The 20,883-nt window shown below is 44.2% G+C and overlaps 1 protein-coding gene across 2 annotated transcripts in view; it reads left to right on the top strand.

The window, feature by feature from the left end:
• The window catches only part of SUDS3 (SDS3 homolog, SIN3A corepressor complex component), a 181,204-nt gene extending 162,878 nt beyond the window's left edge, over window positions 1-18,326 (top strand). For both annotated transcript variants that reach the window (XM_069214476.1, XM_069214477.1), the window contains exons 12-13: window positions 2,513-2,597; window positions 17,598-18,326. In XM_069214476.1, the coding sequence (XP_069070577.1) occupies window positions 2,513-2,597; window positions 17,598-17,696 (184 nt within the window). In that variant the 3' untranslated portion in view covers window positions 17,697-18,326. The remainder of the gene's footprint in view (window positions 1-2,512; window positions 2,598-17,597) is intronic.
• Window positions 18,327-20,883: the final 2,557 nt, after the last annotated feature.

Raw genomic sequence — 20,883 nt, 5'->3', positions numbered from 1 at the left:
AAGTCGACATTGAAATCCAACTTGGTTCCAAGGCAGATAGGCTAACCCTTTGAGCCTGGGTGTTGTGACTTCAAGGTTCAGGTTTGACCCTACAGCCTTTCCTAGTGCTGAACTCTGCTTTGAGTTGAGGGATCAAAGGCACAGAGGATATCTGAGATTGCTGAGGCCTTTTTGTGGCTTGTTATGGGGATGAGGCATGACTTTCTCAAGGATTTTATTTGTCTTGGCACTGAAGCTCCTTTCTCAGTAAAACCTTGAGTGGAAGAGCTTTAAAGGTTTGTGTCTGAGTTCTCTAAAGACACATAATCAGCACTTCATTCCATTTAGGTCCCTGGAACAGTAAAGATGTCCTGGAGTAGTAGGGATTATTTTCTGGGTTTTCTGTGTCAAATTTTCATATCATTGGACAGTGGTCCTGAAGCTCCAAGAAATATACGTCCAAACCTGATGAAAGAAAAAAAAAAAGCAATCTAAAGTCACGTCTGTCTCTTGTTGTGTTGTAGATATCAGAGAAGGGATCATGATTCACTGGTCACTTTACAGAACATTTACTCTTTTACTTAGACAAAAAAACATCTTACAACGCGTGTGCCCAACACTAGATGATGGCAATGTACATATGTTAATCTAGAGCACTACAAACAGTAGATTGTAGACATAATTCAGCTGTTAATTGTTTTGCTCTTTAGTGATTCATGTGTGATACTCACTAGACCAACTCTGAATTTGTTCTACATTTCTTTTCTAATGATTTTAAAATTAAAAGGAACTATGATCACAGTCTTATAGTCACTATTTCCAGTGTGACAGATTTCATTTAAAAACAGCAGGTCCAGTCCATGCAAATGTTTAATTTCTGAACGTGGGTTGCTTACTTTGGTAGGTAGAGGGTTTGAACAAGGTTTTATATAGACATTAAAGGACTCTTTTTGCAAAGAAATTAAGTGGCAAAGGTTATTGGCCCTAGTGATTGGTGACTAGAAACAATGACAGTAAGAACATATTAAATATCACCACTGCATGCCTGGCAGTTGAGCTTGCCGTTTGTTTATATAACGGATCATCATGAACTGCACATCCAGTCTGGTGCCTGGGGTATTCACAAGGTGAGGAATCTGCACCAGAAAGAGTGTAGCATATTATTTTGCGATGTACTCCGAAACAAAAAAACATTTCATCAGCTACAGATTTCATTTTTATATGTAATCCTCAACTGTACATTTGGTATCTGCTCTCGTGATACCAGTCCTTACATGACCCAGAGACAATTGTATATAAATGCAACAAAGATTCTTGGGTTCTTTGGTTGGATTTGGTTCCAGGGTCCACTTGCTCTAGTGTTCACATCTTTTAAAGATACAATATGTCTGGTCAAAGAGATTTTAGTTTCAAGCTTAGAAATTAGTTTAGGGTCTACCAACTTTCAGCTTTTTTTTTGGAAATATTTTTCTTTTCTTGTGTGAGAACATTTTAGAATGAGGCCTTTTTCCATACAGTTGTATGCATCTAATCAATCAATATATTCTTTTGAGAAACACTTGATTTATAGCAAAATAGCAATAATGACTTCTTTGGTAGTTATATTGAACACTCTACAACACTACCATTCTCCAAATCTGTGCACCTCAAAGCCTTTATCCATTTTTAAGCAAAGTCTCTATGCATAGGATTAGTAAGTGCCATCCACACTGAGCTGAAAAAAATGACGAAAGCCTTTTACCATTTCAGGTACACTAATACAGTAAAATACCATCAAAGCCAACCTGGAACGAATATAGGCAACCCCTGACATATGTTCTTTGCTCTTATTAGAGCACGTCTGAGAGGTAGAGCTTTACTCAGACACAAAGAACAACCAGTATAAGTCACACAACACTCTTTCAGACTTACAGCGCCATACATATTATGTAAAAAAGGAAGCTGTGAACCCTTTGTAGTTCCCAAGTTTTAGGTGGAGAGTAGGTCTTTTATCTGAAACATGGTACAACACCACATACACTCCAAATCTACTCACCTCACAATGTCTGTTTTTCTAGCAGAGTTTTTAAGCATAGGAGTATCACAATACCATCCATTCTTTTATATATTTTTATATATATATCCGACTGATTCTCCTTCTCCTGAGTTCTTGGGGAAAAAAAGGCAACGGCACTCTTCTGTAACATTGAAAATGTGATTTGTATTATCCACACGCCTTTGGAAAGCTCAACCCTTACCTCGTAGAAGCGTTGCACCGACCTTGCTGAGGAAGCTTAGGTGCAGATTGCCATTACAATGGAGAAATATATATACATCGCCTCACACCATTTGGCAACATCTCTAATTATCAGACAACCTGCCATGTACCTTATCGAAGGCAGCAAGGAAAAGTGTGCATCAGTTTCTGAATCACAATTTTTTTTTAAAAAAGGGGAAATTCCACTGCCATATTAACATGTCTTTGAAAAATAAATTCACTTTAAAAATGTTCACAAAAGTGAGGTGAACATATGTCTTCTCGTCCTCTTTCCAGGTACCACAAAAGCCAAGCAATTTATCTGGAATCAAAAGAAAACACAAAGATTAGTTGTGTAATCAGTTCGGTCGGGACAAACGAAGTAAGTGCTCTTAATCAAATGCACAGTGTCCTTTCGAAGGATATTTATATGCTTTCTTTTAACACATTCTGTTGATGGGAATGAAAATTTTTTTTTTTTTTCTTGTGAATATGTGATGGCTATGTTGTTGTCTCATTTGAAAATGGAATCCAGGCATTTGCAGAATACATGCAGTAGGTCTGTTGAGTCTTATCATAGTTTGAGTGTGCATAAAAAAGTGACTGATGAAAATATTTAACAATGAATACATTGTAAGTAAGAGAAGAACAAAACACAAGACCTATACTTTTAAAAGATTGTAGAGAAGATAATAGAATGGAAGTGTGTATAGGCTTCCAGTCGTCACTGGGCACCTTGTAAAATGCCTTCATTTGACCTCAGTGCAGGCTAAAAAGGCAACAACTGTTCATGGATTTAGAAAGGACATTCAACTGTTGTTGCTATTGGTAGTAAGCTATCTCCAACATTTTTAATAGAGTTGTTTCTACCAATATCCATAGCCATTTGTATATCTTTATGCATGCATAATAATAGCAGATACTGCCCTATCTTTACTAAATGCACCACCTTCGAGATAGTGAGCTGATTGTGGCCTAACAGAATCCCTGTCTCCTTCTGACAGTGAGGACTGTCAGATTTTGTTCTTAATGGTCTAATGCTGTAAGTTTTTTCCAAATGCACAAAAGAATTCTCAAGAAGAGGTTAAACACTCAGTAGGATGTACTGGTTATGGCTGAAAAAATTATTGTTCTTGTGTAATTGTGGCTTTACAAGAATCTGCAGAATATTAGAACAATTTTGTAAACAGACTTAGACTTGTGACTACTGTAAAAAATGTGGGCTTTAGAGAGTGGTTCCTCTCATAATGGACATGATAGCTACAGAGCATATGGACCCAACCAGACGCCGGATGTCGGGACAGATATGTTCAATGCATGATGTACAACTGTATTTTGCTCTGAGTATCCCACTATATGCATTTGGTATCCCGTTTTTTGATTTTAGCCGTATCATCATACAAGTCTAGTGTGTGCACTGAGGCTTGTGCCTGACACACAACATTAGTAAAATCCTGGACCTGTCCTGTGACCTGGAGGGGTGAAGCAAGCATGCCCTTTTTGACAGACCTACTTTTATTACGCTCATGTAATGGGTTTAGCAGATAGAGTGGTGTTGGAAGTGTACCATGCTTTGTGAGTTTTATCTGTATCACTAGAGTGCAGGTGTGCTTAACCAACTCCAGGAGCCAATATCCAGTGTGTGCTATGTATGTTTTTTGTGTGAGTGTATATGTGTAGCCTTTGTTGTACTGCATGATGTATGGATGAGCCAGAGTAATGGAGGCCTGTTGGATCGATTTTGAAAACCCCAGCCCTGTACATGCTCAAGATGTAGGTAGGGTTGTGTGCTTAGACATTGGAAGTGTATTGCAGACATCCCTGAAGCTGGCAGGATGCAATCTAGACACTGAAGAGAGGCTAGTTGAGTCAAGGCTCATTTAGACATTCAGGTAGGCATTTTGCTTGACAAGGAGCAGCTTATTAGTTTTCCTGAACAATGCTTTTTGTGGGTAAGGGTGGGACTACAGACTGTGTGCAAAATTTAGAGGGTCCTTTAGGTGAGACCTAGACTTTTTTCTATCCCTGATTACACTCTGTGTGGCTCATCCTAGCCCGGTACAGACACCCCACACATTTCTGTTCATCTGTAGTGGGTGCTCTATGGTGGAGACTACCAGGCACTGAAACACCTTGCTGCAGACAAAGGATGTGTCTAGAGAGCAGCCTGGAAAGGACACTTGTAAGGAGATCCACCCCAAACGGGTTCTGAATATGTATGGATATACATGCCCTGTTTGAATTTGCTGTATAAAAATTGAACCTCACAGCCCCACTCGATGTTTTAGTCTTAGTCCTCCTTCACTAACGAAGGGAGTGCTTCGTATAATACTCCAGGATTGCTCTGCAACCAGAGCTGGTGTCTACCTGTCTGCCAGTTCATCAGAGGTATGGGATATCACCCGGACTTTGACCTCTTGTTGGAAGAGCTGCCTGTCATCTAACAGAGGGAAGGAGCCTGACAACCCTCCTGGAGGATTTGTATGCTGTGTGTTGTAGGTGCCTGTGGGACATCCTGAGTAAGAAGACTGGACCCTGATCTCTGTGAGCCTGAAGTCTCTCAGCAGTGGTTCAAGGGGGAACCGTCAAGACTCAAAATGCATCTCTGAGGCCCAGTTAGGGCTCTGACCCAGAGTTCCAGTCCAGCCTGTGTGTAACTGTGTCATCAACAGAATATCATCCTGTGTGTAACCTGACCACCAATAGAAGATTGATCTATGTATGATTCGCTGCAAATGGAAGATTGGCCTATATTTGAGTGACCCAGAACTGCCAACACCAGTGATTCCCAGAGACAAGACGCAAATGTGGGATAGAGGGGATACATAAGAGTCAGAAGGGCACTTAGGACCCCTGACCTGAACAGCTGCCACTTCGTCCTAGGGGTGTTCTAGGGAGCCCTGCAGTGGGGTCTGCCCTTCATTGAGATCCAGGAATGTCAAACTTGTTTTTGTTAGTGGTGGAGCGGCTTTGTTTTGTTAGGTTGTTTACTGGTTTGTGGGTAGTAGGAAAGGGTGGGGAGGGCTTCACAGGGGTTTGCCCAGACTGATGGGGGTGGAGAGGATATGGGAAGGGACGGACAATAAGAGATTTGGCATGGGCTACACTCCACCTGGACTCAACCCATTTGAAGGGGATAACAGGATCGTGGGGAAAAGAACTGTAGCAGGAGATTATCACATGCCTTTTGTAAAATATCTTGCCCTGCATGTGTTGAAATTGCAATAAAAAAGTTTGTTGACCAGGCCAAGACAATCTGCCCAGTCATGGCTGCAACAAGCCATTTTGAGACTCAACTGTTACAAACAATGGTGTAGCCTTCAGCCTATCTGAAAAGACCATGTAAAGGCCAGAGTGGTATTACCAGTGGTCTAGTAAAAGTTCTAGCCTGCGCCATTAGACCTGTTATTAATACGTGTCCACTTCCTCCCTAACTATCTGGTTGTGCATTCAGTACAGAGCAATCATGCAAGGCACAGGTAACACTCACCTGACAGACATTGAGAATAAAAAAAATATATACACTGTTGGAAAATGTGTGGAAGTAGAGGTTTTCACACAGTGGCGCATTAACAACTTCATCAGCATGCCTTCAACTTATGGCAGTCAGTAATGGGAGGAGATGGAGAAGTTGGTCAAATACTTCCCAGACACATTTAAGAAAAGAGTGAATGAGATGGTAGAGAGGGAAAGGTGCAGCGCTCACCATCAGGTGTACACTGGATGAATCTTAAAACTAGCATTCTTCTGCGCCACCGTGCTTTGCTTAGCGTATTTGGCTTCTGCCCTGAGAGTACACCACCACCTCATAGGACCGCCACTCAGTGGTGAGCATCTCTTCGGATTCCAGAATTATGAGATTCTGGAAAAAAAATACAAAGGATGCAGACAATGATAATGCCATGACCGGTCCTGCGACATTAACAAATGATAATGGTTTTGCTGTCTGTTAGATTGTGCAGTGTCCAGAGCCACATGTTCTGATAACAGCTTCAACTATTCTTTCAGAAGGCCAGCAACCACCTAGACAAGGACAGTACTCATAAGGGTGGCTTTCGTGACGATGGATGTACAAAGGTTGGAGGTGCTCAAGGTAGTGGAACCTCTGCCAATAGGGAGATACTTGCCTTTACTCATCCAACACCTACTGGGAGACCTAATATGCAATCACTTAAGGCTGTCTGTCACTATTTTAAAGTCCCTTCGTCTGTGGAGTGTGGTTGGAGATAGATTCTGAAGTAGTTGAATTGTATTTTCTTTATAAGTGATTTGCGCTTTGGATCATGATGGCCTTAGGATAGCTTCTTTTTCTGTGAAAAAGTGGATCCTGGTTAAAATATCAATTGTTATGTTGGGGCATCTCGGTCCTGAGGTCACTCTGTGAGGTCTATCCTGTCCTGGAGGGAGTTGCATATTGCCCTTATCGTCTATAGGAGATCTGCTATGAATGACATAATGTCATCCACTCCTGCACCACTGGGCACGCCTACTATGCGGCGGCTTCTGTTTTCCAGATCCTCTTGTTTCATCTGGAGCTCGATTTGTTGTTCCTCGAAGACAGCCATTCCTCGTCACAGCATTTTGTGATGTTTGGAGCATGCGTCAGTGGTGCGTTCTATATCGTTGACTCTGTCTCCTAGTTCGGTAACCTCTTTCCTTAGATTTCAGAGGCTAGTTTTAAAGTCTGTCTTAAGAGAGTTGATTGCAGTGCATATTTCTTGAAGAAACAGAGATAGGTACTCCTGTGACATCAGTGTGGACGTAGGGTCATCCATTTCAGGACTCTGATCTCTCTTGGGTTGTTTATCGTTCTGGTGTTTTGTTCCAGAGTGAGGTCACCGTTGTGTCCATGGTGGGCTTATTATGTGGTGACGTGCGCGGGTGTTCTCTAAGAGAGGGCTGTGGGGGGGAACGTCTGGAACAACGGCGCCGGAACCATGACAACATTGTTAACGCAAGCGGAACCACACTTGCGTTAACAACGGCTCCCTTTTTGTCTGCCTTAACCACCGATGTGCTGAACAATGCACATGCGTGGTTAAGGCAAAGAAAACAGGAGTCAGCAACGGGAGAGGGTGTGGTCAGGTAAGTGTGGCTTGGGGGTCATTTTTAGGGTAGTTTTATTTTTAGGGCGGGATGGTGGGGTCGGGGTAATTTTGTTTTTAGGGGCAGGGTGGGGGGTTCAGGGCAATTTTGTATTTAGGGCGGGTTTTTAGGGATGGGTGGGGGGTCAGGGTAATTTTGTTTTTAGGGGCAGGAAAGGGGGGTCGGGTAGGACGCGGTCAGGTAAGTGGGGCACGGGGAGGGTTGTGGGTAGTTTTTAGGGGTAGTTGTGTTATTTTTTTAAGGGGTAGGGGCAGGATTAGTTTTGTGTTTAGGATGGTGGTGGGTAGTCGGGGTGTTTTAGGGGCAGGGTGGGGGGGGTCGAGGTAGGACGCTGCCAGGTAAATGGGGGTCATTTTTTTTTTTTTTTTTTTTTTTAGGGTTGGGGTAGTTTTGTGTTTAGGGTGGGGGGGTCGAGATACTATAGTTTTTAGGGGTGGGGGTAGGGGTAATTTTGTTTTTAGGGGTGGGGTGTCGTGGTAATTTTTATACTTAGGGTGTGGGGAGTGTTTTTACGGGCGGGGTTGGGGTAATTTTGTATTTTTGGGGGCAATTTTGTTTTTAGGGGCGGGTTTTTAGGGATGGGTGGGGGGTCAGGGTAATTTTGTTTTTAGGGGCAGGAAAGGGGGGTCGGGTAGGACGCGGTCAGGTAAGTGGGGCACGGGGAGGGTTGTGGGTAGTTTTTAGGGGTAGTTGTGTTATTTTTTTAAGGGGTAGGGGCAGGATTAGTTTTGTGTTTAGGATGGTGGTGGGTAGTCGGGGTGTTTTAGGGGCAGGGTGGGGGGGGTCGAGGTAGGACGCTGCCAGGTAAATGGGGGTCATTTTTTTTTTTTTTTTTTTTTTTAGGGTTGGGGTAGTTTTGTGTTTAGGGTGGGGGGGTCGAGATACTATAGTTTTTAGGGGTGGGGGTAGGGGTAATTTTGTTTTTAGGGGTGGGGTGTCGTGGTAATTTTTATACTTAGGGTGTGGGGAGTGTTTTTACGGGCGGGGTTGGGGTAATTTTGTATTTTTGGGGGCAATTTTGTTTTTAGGGGCGGGGTAGTTTTATTTTTGGGGGTGGGGGTCGGTTGTTTTTAGGGCAGGTGGGTGGTTGGTTGTTTTTAAGGCAGGTGGGGGTTGGGGTAGGTTTTAGGGCTCAGGGTAGTTTTATTTTGTAGGTGGGGGTCAGATTAGTTTTATTTTTAGAGCGGGTGGGGAGGTCGGTGTAGTTTTATTGTTAGGGCGGGGTTGTGGGGTCGGTGTAATTTTGTTTTTAGGGGCGGGTTTTATTTTTGGGGTGGGGTCAGTTTTTTGGGCAGGTGGGGAGTTGGGGTAAGTTTTAGGGTTTGGGTGGGTGGGGGGCATCGGGGGTAGTTTTCGGGTCGGGCTAGCTTTATTTTTAGGCTGGTGGGGGGAGTAGCATGCAAAAACCACACATATCGTTCCACACATGCCTTTACTAGGCATGCCTTTGCAATGAAAAATCACCAGAAAGGCACCCGTGGAAACAACACGGTCGTGGTTATGACAGCGTTGTTCAGGCATGCGTGGTTAGCGCATGCATTGTTCCATTATACATCTGGCTGCGGGGAACCCTCAGGAAGTGTTGAAGGCCATACCGGTGTGTGTGACTTTAGAATTTCTGAATTGAAGGAGGCAGTTTTCCTAAGGAATAATATTGAACTCCCCAATTTGCATGCACAAGAAGTATAGTGATCCCTTATTCAGAGAGATTGTGGTTGTTCAACATGCACTTTTACCCGTGTGGGTATTGTGGCTGTGCCCGCTGCTGGGAGTGCTCTGTGGGCATTGTCAGTAGGCGGCGGTCATTTAGATCAGCTATATTAGTGCAGCTGAGGTAGCTTCCTAACAAGTAAATCCCTGTTAAGCTGCATTCAGTATAGAGTTACAAGTGGCAGTAGCTGTAGTGGCAAGTGGAGGTCTTCAGCCTTACAACTATAGTGTCTCAGCAGTCCTCACACAGGTGACGCAGATTCTGGCAAAAAAAAGTCAAGAATTCTGTGAGTTTCCAGGCAATGAGAAGGCCCCCAATTGCAGCGATGGTGGAGCTTGGTGTGTTGGAACAGCGTTGCGTATGAAACTTCTGGGCCCCTACTGGTAGTATCTACATCGAGGCAGGTAGCGCCAGGCGTTGGCAAGCAGCAGATCCGAAGCAGCGTACAGGAGGAGATGCAACATTGTTGATTCAATGTGGACAGTGTAGTTGTTGTCACCCGTTTCTAAACCCATATTTAAAAAAAGGTCACTAGTACTGTTAGTTTGGTTTTAGATTTTAGTACTCAGGACTTAAAAAGTGCTCCTATGCTACTAAATTTGTGTTTTGGGTTCTTTGACCTCTAGTTTGCCTAAGCTATGGGACCTGATTCTGATCCTGTGTGCAGCATGAGTTTTAATTTGCTATTAAGGAATTGATCAGCTTGAAATTGCAATGCTCAAAGTTGGCATTTTCAAATGTTCCATGTGTTTAATTAGGTTTATTTGTCTTACAAATAATCTACTGTCAGTTGTGTTTTATTTTATGTTGAACCGCTCCGCCCTATTGGCCTTCAAAAGGTGATTTAGGGTGACCTTGTCATTGGAACAGAATTAGGCAGTAGGGTTCTAATGTTGTGGTGAGGGTCTCTCTTAGGTCAGATTGCCTGTTTCTGTCTCTCCAGCTTTGACTTTGCAAGTTTGTTTTTTCTCACCACTTCACGTAAACCTTATAGCCTTTTGAGAGCTTCCAAAAGGTTGTTGCCATTTTATAATAAACTGTCTTGTGTTTTTTGTTGGAATACTTTATTTGTATGATTTTGGTAAACAATCAAACCCAGAAAGAAAAACACTATAGCATATTAATATTTTATTTAATTGAATGCATTACTGTTTGCTTTAATGTAATTGTATTCATTGTTTTCAAGTATTACATAGTCTGGATAAACATATTAAAAACATTGGAATATGTCATTTATGAATAATGTTGGGATGGCCCCAAATTATCCCCTTATAATATGACTGGTGCACTCTGAAATGAGTAAACCGTATTTCTAAAATAGTAATAAATAGGTGGAATATTATTATAATATTTAAACAGAACATCCCCAAACTCCCTTTTCCATTTTTTTTTGTCTAGACACGTTACCCTTATTTTTTTAATTACCTCAATGTTTTCCCTCTTATATATACCTGTAATGTTGTTGTAGCAGACGATAAAGTGATCGCTGTGATATATTGACTGTAATGTTGAGGTTGAAATCTAGTGAGGGTGCCCCATTTGAAGTACCTTTAAGTATTTAAACATTTATTTTGCCTGTTTTAGACAAAAGCCCCAACTCCCTTGCCTCCAAGCACCATCAACTGTGGAGTTGTACACTATCTAGTTACTATTGTCACTGCTTTAAGTGGCTTAATACATCAGTCAAAAGATGGCCAGTTGATGTTTGGCATATGTGCAGTAGTATTAATTACTTTTGATTTATTTAAGGTAGAAATACTGTTTTGTTTTGTGAAAATCTTCAAATTAACAGATGATGAATTATGAGGTATAAGCAGCAAATTTATATTTATGGGACCTTGCAGCAGCCACACAATCATATTTTCCAGTGTCTCTGGCAGCAGGCAAAGGAATGAAAAAAATGTCCTAGTAAACATGAAGGAAAGATTCAGTTCTATTAAGAACATGGAGACGAGGATTATGCCTTGCTTTCTTCGTTTATTAACTTCCAGCAGACTTCAGCGTTAAAGATCGCAGACTAACTTTCCCAACAATACCAGAGAAAGAGCTGCAAAAACAAACAACCAGTGAGTGCGCAGAGCTATCTATATGTCTGCACATCTCCCACGTAACGTCCTCTTTCTTGAGTACAACAGGAGCCTCTTTTCTTTTTCTTCTCACTCTCCTTTAGTCCCGTCAGAGCCTACAAATAAATACCAAGCAAATCCATAAACCGCCAACCATTGTTGACAAATAATCATTAAGCTAATCACAGGATTAACCAGCCACAAGAGAAACAACACTAACTTTAATAACACAAGTGTGAAATTCATGAATTAACAGAGGCCTGACAAATTGCTGAAATTACAGAAATCAAGAATTCAGACATGTAGACATTACACTTGTTCCGTCTGCAAAATTATAGGTAGTCAGACGATTGGATAGGGAAAAAGAGGTCTCTCTAAAGCCTTGGGTGGGAATAATCCTCGCCTCCATGTCCTAAATGGAATTTAAACTTTCCTCCATGTTTACTCGGACATTTTTCATTCTATGGAAGGACCAGAGGCGAGGATTATGCCCGTTCATAGCTTATCCACCACCAAAGAAGCAGGTTTGAAGTAAAGCCTTTTAAACATTGAATCTGATGACCGATCCGCTGTATCAATGATGTCTTCCAGTCGCGCTCCCAGGAAAAAAGCCTTAGAAGCCATTGTTTCTCTCACAGAATGTGCACCAAATTGCAACAGGTCAATGCCTGCTTCCTGCATAACCTAGTGGGCCCATCTGGCTATGCTGGGGGAGGTGACCGCCTTGAAAGGTTTCCTAAGGGAGATTAAAAGTTGGTGTTCGCCTGGTGGATGGAATTCTTCGGTCATATTCTCATATGCGTTCAGGCAACGCACCACAAACCATTTTGGGAACTTACCAGACGCTGGATAGGACATCACTCTAATTTGTGTTCATGCGTCTGGAGATATGGAAAAGTAACACTCTCTGAAGTGAAGGTCCAGCCCGTGAGGGCCAAGACTTGAACATCAATTACCGCGGCATGACACTAGGCACAGCAACAGGGCTAGTTTTGCAGAAAGCACTTTACGTGACAAAAACTCATTCTTCTGTCAAGAGTGAAAAAGATAGAGGACCTTATTAACATCCCAGAGAACGGAGTATCTAGGCTGAGGGACGAAGTGCCAAAAGTATTCTTCTCATCAGTTTACACTCCAGCAGGTGTTCCTCTATGGAGAACTCCCTAAGGAAAGATGCTCTGCAGATATGGCAGACCTGTATGAAATGATAGCCCTGCAAGATAGTTCCAGAGGAGCTAGGGAAGCTAAAAAAAATAAATTTAAGATGGGGACTACTTCGCATCCCTTGGGATCCTTATTGTTTGAACACTCCAATGCACCCATCTAGACCATGCGGACCTTTAATGTTTGCTGGTGCCATCTGCCCAGGCAGCCACCAGCATTCTCAGTTTCAAGCGAAAGGCGTGGGACTCTCCAACATTGCCTGAAATCTGCCAGGCCGTTAGGGGCAGTCATCCCTGAGGCACTAACAGGTAACAATTGTCCACAGGATCATGAAGGAAATCTGGAGTGTGCGGTGGAAGGATTGGAGAATCCTAGGATAGTTCCGGAAGAACTGGAAGCCATACTTGAGACCTCCAGCAAGGAATATCAGGACTACCCGGGCTCCTTGACTTTGGAATTCCGCAGACAACCTCATGAACATCCCAAAGGGGGGAAAAAGTGTATCCCTGCTCCTTCGACCAATCCTGCAGAAAGGCGTCGGTTACGGTTGCTAGGGGATCCGGCCTCCTGCTGAAGTATCTGGGAATTTGATGATCAAGCCTGGATACCAATCTCCTGAAAACTGATGGGTTCAGTTGCCACAGGCTTGTGTCAGACCATTGTCTGGAATACCAATCTGCCACTGCTTTGAATATTCCGGGAATGCATTCCACTGTAAACCATATGTTGTTGGACAGAGAGAATTCCCAAAGGTCCTTGGCCAAATCTGCCAGAGCTTTCGATTTGGTGTCCCCTAGATGACTGATATAGCGGATAGGTTGTCCATCTTCAGAAGCACACTGCAGTGCACTTTTTCCTTGGTCCAACACTTTATCACAGAGGACCCCTTGGTATGGAGTCAATGTTCCTCTACGGACCGTTTTCCTCCTGCAAAGTAGTCTCAGCAGTGTGCACCCCAGCCGGATTTGCTGGTGGTGGATTCGATCACTAAATGTGGGTCGGAGCCGAAAATGGCCCTCCCGTCGCAGGCTTCAATGTGCGCCATCCATCACTTCATTTCGTCTTTCACCTTGTCCCTGAGAGGAACCTGCTTTGAGTACTGCAAGCCTCTGTGCAGGTGAGAGCCCTGGAGGCTTTGGAGGGCCCTGTAATGGAGAGAGCCCAGGAAAATCGCCTGAATGGAGGAGGAGAGCTGTCCCGCAACGCAAGCTATTTACCGGAGGAAGTTTGATTTCCTGGATAGGGTGCACTTGAGTTCCCTGTGAAACTTTGAGATCGTACATGAAGGCAGACTCCAGGTTTTCTCCACCGAGTCTATGCCAAACCCAAGAATTGTAGTCTGTCTGGCTGGGCAGAGGAGAGATTTTCATTAATTGATGATAAAACCCAAACTTTCCAATAAATGGATTGTCGTTTGGAGTTGCTTCACCAGGCGATGGGGGCATTGGTCCAGCAGCAAGATGTTGTCCAGGTATATGATCAGACTGAAACCCTGGGCTCTGAGGTGTTCCATCACTGGCTTGAGGGTCATGGTGAAGCACCAAGGGCCGGATGATAACCTGAATGGCAGGGTCTTGAATTTGCACATTTGGTCTCACCACCTGAATTGAAGGGATCTGCAGTGGGAGGAAGATCTGAACCATCAGGTAGGCATCCTGAAGGTCCAACCGGACCATCCAGTAGTTGGGACGCAGAGGATCACGTAAAAGATGGATGCCTTCCATCTTGAAATGGCGATAAATGGGCTGTCTATTGAACTCTCGGAGATTGATGACTGGTCGTTGACCTCTATCCCTTTTCTCCAACAGGAATATGTTGCTGAGGAAACCTCAGGAATCTAGTGGAGCTCTGCATATTGCATCCTTCTGCAGAAGATCCTCGACCTCCCTATCTATCAAGGCTACTTGATCATCTGCAAAAGTCAGCAAACATGGATGAGAAGGTTGAACCAAAGTTCAGTCAAATTCTATGTGGAAACTCTTAATGGTTTGTAAAACCCAAGCTTCGGACATGATCCCCTCCTAGTTGTGACTAAAGTGTGCCACCCTGCCTCCCAATTTTAGTCGAGAAGAACAACAAACTCTTACCTGGTTTGGCCTGGAATTGTCCCTAGGAGTAACCGCTGGGGCTACGCCCTCAGTAGCCTCTTTGTGTAGAAAAGAATTCTCCCTGAATGGACTGGTCTTGTGGCTTGTTGGAGGGCCTTGGGTATAGAAGCGGCCAGTTGAGCGCACTCTGCCACATCTGGCCCGATGAAATTGCTTGAGTGGGAAATCTTTTCAATGGAGGTTTGCGCTGTGTCGAGGGAGGTAAAGGTGGCAATGAATTTGCCTAACTCCTTTATAAAAGGCTCCATTAAGAGACCTCCCTGCGCCGCTGGCCCTGCCTCCATGGTCACCAGGTCTCCTGGTTTGTGGTCATCTTTTAGTTGGAATGAGCAGCTCCATTCCATGGATGGGATGCAGTTGGCGTTCCCTAAAAATATAACCGTCCGTTGCACCCAGTCTGAGAGGGTCCCTTGCGAAATGGGGGTTCCTGAAGCTTTAGCCTCCTCCACCAGGTCCAATATTTTTGTGAGAAGACCGCTGAAGTCAAGGAGTTTGTCCTGGCAATGTACTCCCCAGGAAGTTGGCCATGCGGGTATCTAACTCGGGAGTGAGGGCTACCTTGCTGGGGAGAGACAGACGGGGCATTCAGCTTTTAGGCAGGCACAGACCTCCTTATCTAAAGGCTTTCTGAGGCAACTAGCCACATATTTGGCTACCTTCTCTGTTTGGGTCAATTCGGTGGAACATAGATGAATGAGGTCCTCCGTCTTCAACATGTACAAGGGTTCCTCTTGAGGCTTCTGGTCTGAAGGGACCGGAGAGGGGCACCAATGGCGTGAGGGGCCTGTCTCGTTGGGCGATTCACCGTCGTTGAGGTCATGTGACAGAGGTGGCACCTCTGGCACACAAGAGGTATCATCCTCAGCAGAGGGTTCAGGGTGTGTGAGGAAAAACATTTTTAAGTGCTCAAACGCCCCCAGATCCATGGGCGCGTTGCTCTTGCGTTTTGGTGCGGACCTCTGCAAGGGAAGCATTCATATTATGGGATGGAACAGGCGTAAGCAAGCTTCAGCAGGTGGCGCTCCAGGGTTTCTGTGGCTACAGCCACTGCTTGCTGAATGGAAGCATCAACTGCTTCGCAAAGCTCATCATCGATAGGAAGGACCTGAAGGGACTCTTCCTCTGTATACTCTTCTGCCATGTTAGGCTGCCCTCACTTGGGTCTATGCAGCTTTATAGAGAGTGGCTAGAAGGCGCTTTGGTCAGGAAATAAGGGAGCCCCTTGGAGTGTAAAGAGACCTGGCTGGACCAACTGTGTGCTATAGGAGGAGTGCACAGACAAATAAATTAAGCCAGGAAAAGGCAGTGAGGCTCTGTGGGTTGCTGAAGGCCAGTATGGAGCTGTGCAAATCGGCATTAAGTTTTGAAAGTGCTATGCGCTAAGCGGGTCACGGCCCTGTGGCCCACTCATCCAGTTAATTTCTGAAGGGTGTGCAAATTCGCTTGAACCCGGCCCCACAAACAGCCACAGAGCATGGGATCTGCACCTCAACTTCAGCCAATGCGCTCGGCGGGCATCAGGCTGTTCCCAAAAGCATGCTTTATGCTAGACAGCAATACAGACCTATAACCTACTGGCATCAGGGCTTCCAGGCTGCTCTGGAGATGTGACTCTGCAGGGGGTGGCCCTCATCAGTTTCCTTTGAAGTTACTGACTGAAGCGCACCCCCTTTGATCTGCGCCCCTAGCAGCGGCCAGCCTGACTGCACTTGCGCGGTCCAGAGACTGGTTGATGCCTTGACAGGAGTGTTGAGGTGAGGTCCCACGGCGGAAAGGGAGCCGCAATACGGCCCACAGCAAATAACGCCAGGAGAAACTTGTTAGCAAGAATACAAGACTGATGTTGGAGAGAACAGGAAAACTAGTACTTATCTTTCGCTGGAAGCAGGAGAGAAAGAGGACGTTACATGGGAGATGTGCACACACACCTAGATGGCTCTGTGCACTCATTGTTTGTTTGTGTTTTTGTACTTCTTTCCCAGGTTCTGATGGGAAAGGTAGTCTGTGTTCTTTAATGTTGAAGTGTGCTTGAAGTTAATAAAAAAGAATAAAGCAAGGCATAATCCTCGCCTTTATTCCTACCTAAGAATTGATTATAGCAGCTCATCTAGTGGATGTCTAGCACGTGGAAACTAGCTCCCTAAGCAGGGTGTAAATGGTTGAAACAGTACTTAAAGCCAGTGCCCTAGCATATTGAGGCAACATAACGCCTTTCCACAGTATATCTTCATTAGTAAAGTAATTGAGATCAGACACAGTCCGCTTGTGTAAGCTTCATTATGCCAGTTTGGGTGAGGGGGAATCTCAAAACCCAGGGCTACTTGAACTCTGCTTGGAACCTCTTCGGCCTCTGCTATGATAGAAGATAATATGTTTGTTGCAGTCAGGTTCAGTCCTGAATCTGAACATGAAGTTTCCCAACTTACATGCTGGGAAATTGAATTGATGGGTAGCTTGGAGTATTCGCTTTCATCTGATTTCATGGAGTTTGTGTTGGTTGCCTAACAACACTTGTAATCCTGTTAAAGTTTGCGCTATCTCAAGTGACATAAGCCCTACATACTGCTTGCTTGCTCTTTCTAGCTTCTTGACATGTGTGTCTTATAAAAGAGATATTAGATACTAATGTTTTGTGGATTCTACAGAGGCTGTTATTGTGGATGTGTACCTGGAGCTAATACCCATCATGGAAAAAAAAATGTTACAGGCGAGTAACAGTTACACTTTTTGCTATCTTAGAACCTTCCCCGTATGTGGCATGTTGTTTTTTTCTTTTCTTTCTTTTCACTCTTTAATTTGCAACCTGGGACCTTCTGTACGTGCTTTGACAAAAGCAGAATCTTGTAAGTGAAGTCAACCTTATGATTGTTAACTCTTCATTTTTACACTATTGCATTTGAACTCCCAAATCTCGGACTGTATGTTTTACATACTCAATAGCCACCTTGAGTTAGTTTCAATTTTTTTTTATCAATGGCTACTCTTAAAATGTGAGTTCTCATTATGATTGTGTTTCACAAGTGGAAGCCCACTGCATTTTCATGAATTTCCTGTTGACTGTGTGCAGTTGGCACTCTTGCTGATTAAAGGAAAAAAAGCTTTTGGGAAATTTGGCATCTAAAATAACAGGTATGGTAAGTGGTACGTAGATAACAGTTGCTCATGCGTTGTAACTTTCACAGTGTTCCCCGTTTCTTTGTTGATACTAATGTTTTATATTTTCACAGATATGGATTCGGAAAACCAGTGATAGTACCAAAATGAGAATTTATCTAGGTCAACTCCATCTGGGGATATTCACGATCCGCCGGCGATCTGCAGCATGACCTGTCCAGCTAAGAGTCTTCTTGAATGACTAAACTCCTGCACGGAACAGGATTTTGGCCTCTATCTTAAAGTGGCTGCACCAGAGTGAAATGAACTTGTGTCACCTGCGGGCTAGGCTGTTCGAAGCTTAGTGAGAAGCTTTTTCATTCTCGACACAACTCTTCATCTATGTTGAAGGGTTTGCCCCGCCGTGGATTTTCAGTTTGGTTTCTAGGGCAGCAGTGAAGAACACTTATTTGTATCTCGAGGTTTAACTGAGAGCCATATCGGACATATTCAAGGTGGACCTTTTGTGAGGTATATGTGAAAGCTCTAACCCTGGCAAGGGATGTAAATACAGGTGCTTGCTTTTTGGCATAGCAAGGAAGCATGTTATGATCTGGCTCACCCCATGATAGATGAATGACTTGAATGGTTTGTCACTTTCCATGTGTATAGTAGTTTTTTTCAGTGTGTGTATGTGTGTTTTTATGGCAGTGGGAGATATTTTCACACTCCTTTTGCACTGTATCAAGACATTATTTGAAAGTGGTGAATCAATACAAGTTCAAGTCAGATGTTAGTCCTTTTTAAGTTGTATGCTTAAGTGACAATACCATGTTACTGGTAAATAAATCTTGTTTTATTAATTTGTTTGATAAGACTTTACATATTGTTATTGGTGAGGCATTTGGTTTGCATTTTCTTGGGCAGATTCTCCATTCAGGTTCCTAATTGCGTCAGTGAACTGGGCACCATGACAAAAATCAAGAACTATTATTTTACAGGTAAAACATTCCATACGCTGGGATCTGCCTATGTGTAAAGCACTAGATGAATATGTGCTGAGTCTGATTGCATATCCTCTTCATTTACTCATTGGTTTAGGCTACGTGGTGAAGATCTGAAACTTGTTCTTCTATTTATTATCTGTTCTCATTTTACCTCTGACCATAAAGGGATATTGCTGCCCATACTAACAGGCCCTGACCCCAAAGATGGTTGATTGGTGATGACTCAATTAAAGTGGCTATAGTAGAATGAAATGCACCTGGAATGATTGAAGGTTATATTTTGTTAGTCGATTGTGGTAGTTACATTTGTGATAAGTGAATCACCCTAAATGGAACATGTATGCCCAGTGCACCATTGCATTAGCCATAGCTTTTATTCAGGTCTTTCCACCTATCACGTTTCATTAATTTCTTTATTGATTTTGTTATAAATAGAGCATTACAAATATAATAGTGCACTCTTTCCAGCGCCCTATTCAACCTTATACAAATTTTATGTAAAAGCAATTTAGAGGGCCACAGTTGCATCAGGTGAAAATAAAGAAAAGGGGTCAGGTAAATCTAGACAGAGAGGAAAAGGAACAGTTGAAAATCACAGCCATTAAGCAGCAACTCCCTGTTAGAAATAACTTGTTGACAGATAGAAGAAATATCAATTTTTTCCAGTATTAGAGGTGCAGTGCATCAGTTGGCTTAGGAGGTCCAGGTCTGTGGGGCATCCAGAAATGTGGATAAGGTGTGGGGCAGCAGGGCTGCATACCGCAAACACGGTTTGTGTCTAACTGTGGTTCCTGTCTATAAGCAGGGAGGGTAATGTAGCCAAATTTGAATATCACTTTTTTAACCACTTATTTATTGAAGCGAACAAACACATAATCTATACAGTACCCACAAGCCGTATTTTATCTGAGATGCCTACCTTAAACAAATAATATCTATTAAGGTTACAAAAAGGAGCAGCTGAGAGGCTAATTAAGCCTATGATGTCAAAAGCATAGATCTACAAAAAAAGAAAATGGCAATGAAATAGGTGCAATTAGTGCCAGAGAGGAGACCTTGAAACTGTGTTAAGTATGGTATTAGAGGATGTGAATACCAGTTAATCCTAAATGCAGGGTGGCCACCTTACATCCACTGGCTATCATACCTTGTACTGCAGAGCCTGACATTCCTGCATGGTGAAACACATTGAGCCCTTAGCTGGGTGAAGAACTGGTATGTTGTGAAGGATCCCTTGCATGAGTACAGCCATTATATGAGGGAGAGAGAGAGAAAAAGAAAAGAAAAAAAAAAACAGCAAAAGAAGAGGGGAATTTGTGATGCTTTTCCCCTTCGAGCAGACTTAGTTGGTATGCGTGAGCTTGACTGCAAGGGTTATTGATCCTTAGAGGGTGCGGAGAGAAGAGGTGACTGACCTCTTGGTATGGTATTGCATATCTCCTATCACATGCAGTTCAGGAGCAGGCCCATCATTCTTGGGATTGGCCAGTAGCCAGACAACTAGAGTGTGGCTCGTTGAGTAGTCACTCAGAAGATAGAGATGAAAATTTCTTTTTAAGTTTTGCCTGCAGAGCGCGTACGCTTTGCTTTAGAAATCTATTGTATTTAATCTAAATCTTAAAAGGGGCTTAGATCCCGCCCCCTTGCTTTCATTTGTTCCTGTGCTTTGGGCGTGGCCAAGATGGCGGAGAGAGCAGACGTGTAAAACTCTGCTCTGCCATGGCCCGGCACCAACCACAGTGATCCTGACAGGGCCTGCAGTGGGAGTGGTGCAATGATTCTGCGGAGGCCCTCCCCTGTAGACATCTGACCCGACGAAGTGTATTGGGCTGAGATTGGGGCAGAAATAGTCGGCGGCTGTGTGCCAAGAAGAGCACCGTCTGCCAGGAGGACAGGAATTGACCCAGCACGATTCAGGAGGCCTGGGATGCTTTTTGTCCTGGGCCCAGGACGAGAGAACCGTGAGGCTGGGGTGAGCCACGGAACCGGCGGCCCCCCCTCCCGGGAGATGAGCAGAAGGGCTTCTGAGCCTGGTGAGGGACTCTGCCGGCTGCAAGAGCGGCCTACCTGGTGCTACGGGCCTGCGGGGGAGCGGTCGCTGGAGGCCTGGTGTGGCCTAGTGGCGCGAGTGCTTCCCCCTCTCTGATTGCCCAGAGGGGCTCCGGTGGCACCTGAACAGTCCCATTACCGGCTCGCCCGGCTGAGGGGCGCAGGACCTGGGGCCCTTTGTGGAGCCTCAGAGGCGAGGGGCCTGCTGACAAAACCGGACTGGGGGTGAGTCTTGGCCAAGGGTGAGGAACGGATCCAGGGGGCGTCTGCTCTCCCCCATCCCTCCCTGGGGGACTGCATGATTGGAACAGGTGGGGGGGTGAGAGCTGTGAACCCCTCATTACCCTCCCCCCGCTCTGGGCAA

This window comes from Pleurodeles waltl, chromosome 11, assembly GCF_031143425.1.
Source record: "Pleurodeles waltl isolate 20211129_DDA chromosome 11, aPleWal1.hap1.20221129, whole genome shotgun sequence".
Lineage (NCBI taxonomy): Eukaryota > Metazoa > Chordata > Amphibia > Caudata > Salamandridae > Pleurodeles > Pleurodeles waltl.
The sequence above is the reverse complement of the archived record's forward strand: the minus strand, read 5'-3'. Positions and strand labels throughout refer to the sequence as shown.